Here is an 8008-nt window from a genome sequence, read left to right on the forward strand (position 1 = left end):
CTACATTAGAACTATGCGTGGCTGCCAGCTGCTCCCTTGAAACCTTCTTTGCGGTGTACATAATCATCTGTATTAAAGAAAAGAGGCCTTGAAAGTTCAAGCCATGCTAGATCTGAAGATCACTGGTCCTCTTGAAACCTGCTATAAACGATGTAGGACGTAGAATTTTTTTTCATTGTGTCGGATACCTCCCGCACTGACTTATTATCATATTGATAATAATATCGCCCGCAATGTACGTTGCCCGAAGGTAGAAAAATTCTGGGCACATAAAAGTATTTTCAAACCCAAAACTACACACATGTCTCGCAGATTTGAAGTTGAAGAAGTGCTCCAGCACCTCACGGAAGCTCAAAAAATTGCTCTCACCGCAGGTACGTGACATCTTCAGAACTCTAATTTCAAGGCGCCGATTACTGGCACACAACTGGTCTGCCAGAGTTTGGAATTCCCAAAATTCGTACTTCGGACGGCCCAAATGGTATCCGCGGTCAGAACCACTTCAATAGTACTCCAACCGCATGTATCCCATCAGGGACTGCCCTTGCGTCTACATGGGACGGCGAACTTCTGTTCCAAGTCGGCGAGTTGCTGGACAAAGAAGCCCGAGCTAAAGGTGTGCACGTTATCTTAGGACCGACAGCCAACATCCAGCGCGTTCCTCTCGGCGGACGTGGGTTTGAGTCATTTTCGGAAGACCCGTACCTATCAGGTATCCTTTCTGCTGCGTATATCAATGGGTTTCAAAAGTCTGGTCTTGCTGCCACTATGAAGCACTACGTTGGCAATGACCAGGAGCACGAGCGATTCAGCTCGAACTCAGTGATTTCCCAGCGTGCTCTGCGTGAGATTTATCTCCGTCCGTTTGAGATTGCGATCAAAGAATCCAATCCCAAAGCTATTATGACAAGTTACAATCGAGTCAATGGAGTCCATGTGAGCGAGGATAAATACTTGCTCACCGAAATTCTCCAAAACCAGTGGGGTTATCAAGGCCTCATAATGTCAGACTGGACAGGCACCTACTCCACTACAGGAGCATTGCTGGCTGGCCTGGATTTGGAAATGCCCGGTCCGGGAATATGGAGAGGACCTAACCTAAGTAGGGCCTTGGTTGCTGGCAAGATTTCGAAAGAGGTATTGGACGAGCGCGCTCGTAAAGTGCTTCAGTTGGCAAACAGTGTCATAGATGCGGGTGTTGAGGAAGACAAGGCAGAAGAGCAGCGTGATGTTTCTGAAACCAGAGCCTTTTTGAGGAAATTAGCAGGCGAGGCCGTGGTGCTTTTGAAAAATGAAGATAGTGTGCTACCACTAAAGAAGGAAAAGACGTTGGTCATTGGTCCCAATGCTATATACACTGCCTACTCCGGTGGGGGGTCTGCTTTAGTAACGCCATACTACACTGTGTCTCCATTTGATGCAATCAGAGAAGAGATTGGCCCAGAGAATGTATCGTTTCAGATCGGAGCATATTCTCACAGATATATGCCTTCTCTTGCTCGCTATTTGAAACTAGACAATGGAAGTACTGGTGTGCGCTTTCAGATATACAACGAGTCTTTTGAGGTCAAGGACCGGGACGCAGTTGATGATCTGATCCTAAGAGACGTCAATTATTTCCGGATGAATGACTATGTCAACCCGAAATTGAAGTCAGGCACATTTTATTGTTGCCTCACATCGAACTTCACTCCCGAAGTGGACGGAATTTTCGATTTTGGTGTCAGTGTTTACGGAACTGCGCTGCTGTTTTTGGACGATCAGTTGATCATTGATAATTTGCACAACCAGAAAGCTGGCGAGTCGTTCTATGGAAAAGGAACAGTTGAGGTCCGTGGATCTTATTTTGTGAAAGCCGGACAAAAGTACAAGCTACGTATTGAGTTTGGCTCGTCCCCAACGAGTATGCTTCACCAGTCGAATCCTGTCTTTTTTGGAGCAGGAGGTCTGATGTTTGGTGGTGCTCCGCGGATAGACGATGATCAGGAGATACAGAAGGCAGCAGAGGCAGCTCGTCAAGTCTCGCAAGTTATTGTTGTTACAGGGCTGAACAAAGAATGGGAATCTGAGGGATCAGACCGGAAGGACATGAAACTCCCCGGTCACAACGATCGTCTGATTGAGTCTGTGCTGGATGCAAATCCAAACACTGTCGTGGTGATTCAGGCTGGGACGCCAGTCGAAATGCCCTGGGTGAGCAAAGCAAAGGCTCTGCTGTACACATCATACGGAGGAAACGAAACAGGCAACGGAATTGCAGATGTCATTTTTGGAAAAATCAACCCTGCTGGGAAGCTGCCCCTTACCTTCCCCAGACGTCTACAGGATTGTCCTGGGTATCTTAATTTTGGGACAGAAAACGGCAGGGTGCTCTATGGTGAGGATGTTTACGTTGGCTACCGTTTTTACGACACATTTAAAGTTCCCTCACTTTTCCCATTTGGTTACGGTCTTAGCTACACATCCTTTGCTCTGTCTGCTTTGAAAGTGGAATACGATGGCGTGCTGCAGGTTGACGTCTTGTTGGAAAATACAGGTGATCGTGCCGGTGCAGAGGTTGTTCAGGTCTACGTTCATCAAAGCTGTCCGGCAATTAAGCGGCCATTCAAAGAGCTGAAAGGTTTCAGGAAGATATATTTGGAAGCTGGAAGCTCGCAGAAAGTACACATATCCATCGACGGCAAGTTTGCCACTTCTTACTGGAACGAAGCTTGCGATAAATGGATTATGGAGGCAGCGACGTACACTGTTTTTGTGGGAACGTCGAGCGAGGGAAATTTCCTGGAAGAACAGTTTACTGTTTCCCAACCCCTTTTATGGCTTGACAAACTTGTATAGAATACAATTAAGGTTTTGTTAGAGGTAAGGCTGTCCCCTTAATTCTCTTCCCGGCTTAGCCCATGTGAACAATCCCCGTTTGGAAGTTCTCATCCCCATACGTACAAAGCCAGACAGTATATTAACGGCACAGCAAACTCCGTCGATGACTTGCACGCTGCGTCCTTCCAGTGCCTGTTCGACAGCTGAAGCCATATCTGCCATCCCCGCACAGCCGAGAACAATACAGTCGGCATCTTGCTGCTCAACCAGCTGCTTTGCACAACTGGCCATCAATGAGAGAACCTCTTTTCTTGGCTTCGTCTCTAGCTCCTTGACTGTGAGTTTTGTCGACAAAAGGCCTGCGCAGAAGTTTTCCAAGCCGTAGGCTTGGACGGCGTACTGGTGACGGATTTGTGATCGATATCCAGTACAAAGGACTCCAAACTTTCCGCCGAGCATCCTGGCAGTGTAGAATGCTGCCTCCATTATTCCACAGCATGGGATATCAAACTCTTCTCGTATAGAGTTGACGAGAGGATGGTCCGAGAAGCAGCCAACAACAGCGGCATCGACTTGAGAGAAGAGAGGGTAGGCATCTCTAAGACACTCGGCTGCAGATATCACGGAGTCTAAATGACTTTCAATTGTCACCGGAGCCTTACCAGCTGGCCCAGTATACCCATAGACCGTAGTGTCCGGCGGAAGACTGCTAGAAATCATCTTCAGACAAGACGCTGTCATCGAGGCTGTGGCATTAGGATTGACAAATAGAACTCTGATGGAAGTTCCCGAACCGCCAACGAATGGAAGATCTTCTAACTGTAGAGACATGAAATTTATCGAGTCCCTGTCCTGTGGCTATCCTTTTTATTTATATGCAGGATCGGGCAACTTATCTGCGATAAAAAGGAGCTGGTTCGGCCAAATCGAAAATAGCATGTTTTCGTATCAAAGAGGGCAATTCGATCTGGTTATCCACAACGGGCTTGTCGTTGTGGGTTCCGACGTGATGCCACCATCAACGTACATTGGTATCAAAGGTGGCGTCATCGAACAGATCTCAGCAACACCGCTCACGGGAAAAAAAATTATAGATGCCGAGGGAGGCTATATCATGCCAGGCGGTATTGACTCGCACGTCCATCTGTCCCAGAAGAACACTCCTGCTGGTGACACTTTTGAATCTGGAACACGTTCTGCTCCTCCGGGAGGGACTACCACGGTGATCCCATTTGCAATCCAGAACTCCAAAGAGGATTTTGACTTGGTTTCTGCTGTTGAAGAGTACCACACAGTGGCAAAAAATAGCTCCTATTGTGATTATGGGTTCCACGTGATCATTTCCAATCCCACTGACGAAATACTCAAGACCCAGCTTCCCCTGCTGGCTCAGCAGCACGGAATCACCTCGGTTAAAGTGTATACGACGTATCCTCGGTATCGTCTTTCCGACGAGCAGGTACTCGAAATTCTCTTGTCGAATCGCAAATTGGGAATCACTACAATGATCCATGCGGAAAACGCAGATATCATTGACTTCATAGGCAAAAAACTGGAGGAGAAGAAACTTACGGATCCGTTTTACCACTCTGAGAGTCGTCCAAAAGTAGCTGAGGACGAGGCCACTTATCGGGTCATTTCTTTATCCAAAATGATAGATGTTCCTATTCTGATTGTGCACATGTCATCTGAAACGGCATTGGCGACCGTTAGAGATGCACAAAACAATCTGGTGCCAATATTTGCAGAGACTTGTCCACAGTATTTATTTTTGACAGCTGACTACTTGAAACACCAGTGCTCACATCATGTCCACAAAGATGATCCTTTTGAGGGTGCCAAGTACATTTGCTCGCCACCATTGAGACAATCTCAAGCTGAGCTCGATGGCGTGTGGAAAGCCATTCAAAACGGAACGGTGACAGTGTTCAGCAGCGACCATGCTCCAACTATTTACGACCATCCGCTAGGAAAAAAAGCTGGTTTGGTGAATGGGATTCCCCACTACAAAAAGGTACCAAATGGCCTACCGGGCATTGAGACGAGAATGCCTTTGCTCTTTTGCAAAGGTGTTGAGACAGGTAGAATTACTGCACAACGGTACGTTGAACTGTGCTGCTCGAACCCTGCAAAATTGTACGGCCTAGATAAGAAGGGAACGATTGCTGTTGGCAAGGACGCAGACTTTGTTATTTGGTACCCTAAAGGTAAAATGGCACCATTCGTTCTGAGTAACTCAATGCTCCACCATGGCATAGACTACTCGCCTTTTGAAGGAGTGGAATTTACAAACTGGCCAAGATACACCATTTTGCGGGGTTGTGTGGTCTGGGATAGAGATAACGGCGGTCTGATGGCCTCAAAAAGCACAGGCCAGTATGTAAAGCGGACAGGGTCCAGCATGCCCGGCCCTATGGGCAAGTTGTCCTATATTTTTGAATAGAGATATATTGCCCAACCCGAGAGTATTTTCTTATCTTCAATCTCTGCTTTCCAAATTCGCAAAATTTTTTATGCACGATAGGGCAACTTATCAAAGTCTCGGCAGATTTTTGAAAACTATAAAAACCAGCCTCGAATCGGTAAACTCTCATCAAAATGAACGCCCTCAAACGCTTTGACCACTATGTGTCCGTGCGAGACAGTACTGAGAATGAAGATGATTTGCTTAGAGCCAACCGCGATCTGAAACCAACTCCTCCACAGGAGAGAACCTGGAGGACGTACAATTACATCGTGGTTTGGTTCCAGTCAGCGTTTGGGGTTAGTTCGTGGAATACAGGATCTTCACTTATGAAAGCCACAGGGCTTCCATATAAACAGGTTATCGGGGGTGCTATCTTAACTACCTTCTTCTGCTGTCTCTTAGTGGTCGTGTCTGCACGTTCGGGAGCCGACTACCATATTGGGTACCCTGCGGTTGCAAGGGCAGTCTTTGGTGTCCGGCTTGGCAGCTTCTTTGTGTTTGTGCGTATGTTTGTGGCAGCCTTATGGTTCGGTGTCCAAACTTATTATGGCTCTAGATGTTTCGATATTGCTCTGCGCTGCATGTTTGGCCATAAATGGACAGATATTCCAAACCATATCCCTGATAGTGCTGGAATTACGACGCGGCTCATGGTTGCCTTTTTGCTTTATTGGATGGCACAGTTTCCGTTAATGTTTTTGCATCCAAGACAGATCCGCTGGTTTTTCACTGTCAAGGGCATCATCATGCCCATTGCGGCCTTTGGTTTGTTTATCTTCTGTATGATCAAGGGTGGTGGGCCTGGAGACTACGACATTGGTGTCAAGGTGGAAAAGGTTTCCACTACGGGTAACCAATGGATTCATATGATCAACTCCATCATTGGATCGGTGTCTGCAATGATCATTAACCAGCCAGATATTGCTCGGTATGCAAAGAAAAAACACAGTGCCACCTGGCCCCAATCGATTGGCTATATCCCTTCAACCCTTGCAATTTTGCTGATTGGTATGGCTTCAAATGCTTCCATCCGCAGAGCATATGGAGAATCGTACTGGAGCATGTGGGACCTGATGACTGCCATTCTTGAAAATGAGTGGGGCCCAGGCACGCGATGTGCCGTGTTTCTGTGTTCTTTATCATTTGCTGTTGGTGCGGCGGGTACAAATATATTTGGCAACTCTATTCCGTTTGCTGCTGACCTGTGTGGTCTGCTCCCAAAATATTTCACTATTGTTCGCGGCCAGATTTTTCTGGGGCTTCTGGCATGGGCAATGGTCCCATGGAAAATGATCAACTCTGCAGCAACACTAGTTTCGTTTCTTGGTTCATACTCCATCTTTGTGGCTCCTTTACTTGGCTGTCTGTTATCTGACTTCTACATCATCCGCAAGGGCAACATCCACGTTCCCTCGTTGTACACCAAGAATCCAAAGGGAATTTATTATTTTTATAAGGGATGCAACCTTTGGGCTGGAGCCGCTTGGGTCATTTCCCCCATTATCGCCATTCCTGGTCTATACAGATCGTATCATGCTGATGCATTGACCCAGACAGCCTCAGACATTTTCTACGGTGGCTGGCTATACACTTTCATCATTGGTTTTGTTGCCTACACTGCTTTGGGGTTGTACTTCAAGCCAAAAATATATCCTGATGCGTACAGCGAGACTCCAAAAACTTGGGAGTATTTGGTCGACACCAACGGGTTTTTTGAGGATGATGAGCCAATCAACGGCGTGGGCTACCCTGGAACAGTGATTGAAGAGGAGAAAGACGTTGCGTCTGGAAGCTACGAGCACAAAAGCGACGACATACAGGTTGTCATGAGTGCAAGATCCGTGGGTCAGATGTAAGATCTGGTCACGTGCAGGTTTAGTTCGCTGAAACAGATGATCGAATTTATTTCTATCGAGATTTATCTTTTCGTAGAGTGTAACAAATAACTAATGAGAGGGATGGATTTGTGGACGATTAGTTTATGCGACATCCAAACGGCAAATCTGACTTCGCATCCTATTAGTTTCCACTTCAAAGGCTGCTGCAGAGAACGAGTTTGACCGGAAGAAATTCAATTGGCGAGAACGAAGCCCTCCATTGAGAACGCTGAGCGAGGGGCCGATTTGCAACTGTGACTAAGGGTCAGCTAAAGGTCGTGCCGAACCAGATAAAGAAACGACCAGATCAGATGAAAATTTATCTTATCTGTTGAAGCAGTTGATGGCTCAACGACATCGCCACATTTTCGCAAAAGTACAGTAGTTTTATCCTGATTGTGATGTATCTATAGATAGAGGCATTCCTCAAAGCTATTCCGTTCAAGGTTTGATTTTGGCCAGTTACAATGGTAAACCAAAGAATTTGGAGACCTGTGAATCAAGAAACTCCATTTATTCAGTCATGCATTCTTCGTTCACCGTGTCGGAGAGCTGCTCAGGATTGAATAAGAGGACACGGAGAGACCAAAGTTAAAGTCAACGAAAATCCCAATGATTGTCTCATATATGAGGTTACTTGACTGGGATGCTAAGGATGTATATATTTTGCGGACTCCAGAGCCTCATTGACATTCAACCTCGGAATCATCCATCTAAGTCTTTCCTGACGTCAATGTAACCAAGTAGCCTAGCGTAGAGCTAGCGCCCCAGCACCCGGACCTAGGCGTTGAGGGCGCTGAGGGCTGGGAAGGAAGGGCTTGCGACTGACCGCGCGTCGTGGGAA

The 8008-nt window shown here is 46.8% G+C and overlaps 4 protein-coding genes across 4 annotated transcripts; 3 read left to right on the top strand and 1 right to left on the bottom strand.

The window, feature by feature from the left end:
- Positions 1 to 301: 301 nt before the first annotated feature.
- On the top strand, positions 302 to 2838 carry KL911_004117 (uncharacterized protein; the record flags this gene model as incomplete). The annotated part of the gene is made up of 2 exons (XM_043199373.1): positions 302 to 374; positions 440 to 2838. 2 exons carry the CDS (start codon positions 302 to 304, stop codon positions 2836 to 2838), a joined length of 2472 nt encoding a protein of 823 aa, XP_043053386.1.
- An 18-nt stretch (positions 2839 to 2856) lies between these two features.
- On the bottom strand, positions 2857 to 3651 carry KL911_004118 (uncharacterized protein; the record flags this gene model as incomplete). Its single annotated transcript, XM_043199374.1, has 1 exon — positions 2857 to 3651. The coding sequence occupies one exon, from the start codon at positions 3649 to 3651 to the stop codon at positions 2857 to 2859; it is 795 nt and encodes a 264-aa protein (XP_043053387.1).
- Positions 3652 to 3757: 106 nt separating this feature from the next.
- On the top strand, positions 3758 to 5263 carry KL911_004119 (uncharacterized protein; the record flags this gene model as incomplete). The annotated part of the gene is made up of 1 exon (XM_043199375.1): positions 3758 to 5263. The coding sequence occupies one exon, from the start codon at positions 3758 to 3760 to the stop codon at positions 5261 to 5263; it is 1506 nt and encodes a 501-aa protein (XP_043053388.1).
- A 155-nt stretch (positions 5264 to 5418) lies between these two features.
- Positions 5419 to 7143, top strand: KL911_004120 (uncharacterized protein; the record flags this gene model as incomplete). The annotated part of the gene is made up of 1 exon (XM_043199377.1): positions 5419 to 7143. The coding sequence occupies one exon, from the start codon at positions 5419 to 5421 to the stop codon at positions 7141 to 7143; it is 1725 nt and encodes a 574-aa protein (XP_043053389.1).
- Between the last annotated feature and the right edge of the window lie 865 nt (positions 7144 to 8008).

Source organism: Ogataea haglerorum (assembly GCF_019207285.1).
Source record: "Ogataea haglerorum isolate 81-453-3 chromosome Unknown 81-453-3_NODE_11_length_416158_cov_97.210077, whole genome shotgun sequence".
Lineage (NCBI taxonomy): Eukaryota > Fungi > Ascomycota > Pichiomycetes > Pichiales > Pichiaceae > Ogataea > Ogataea haglerorum.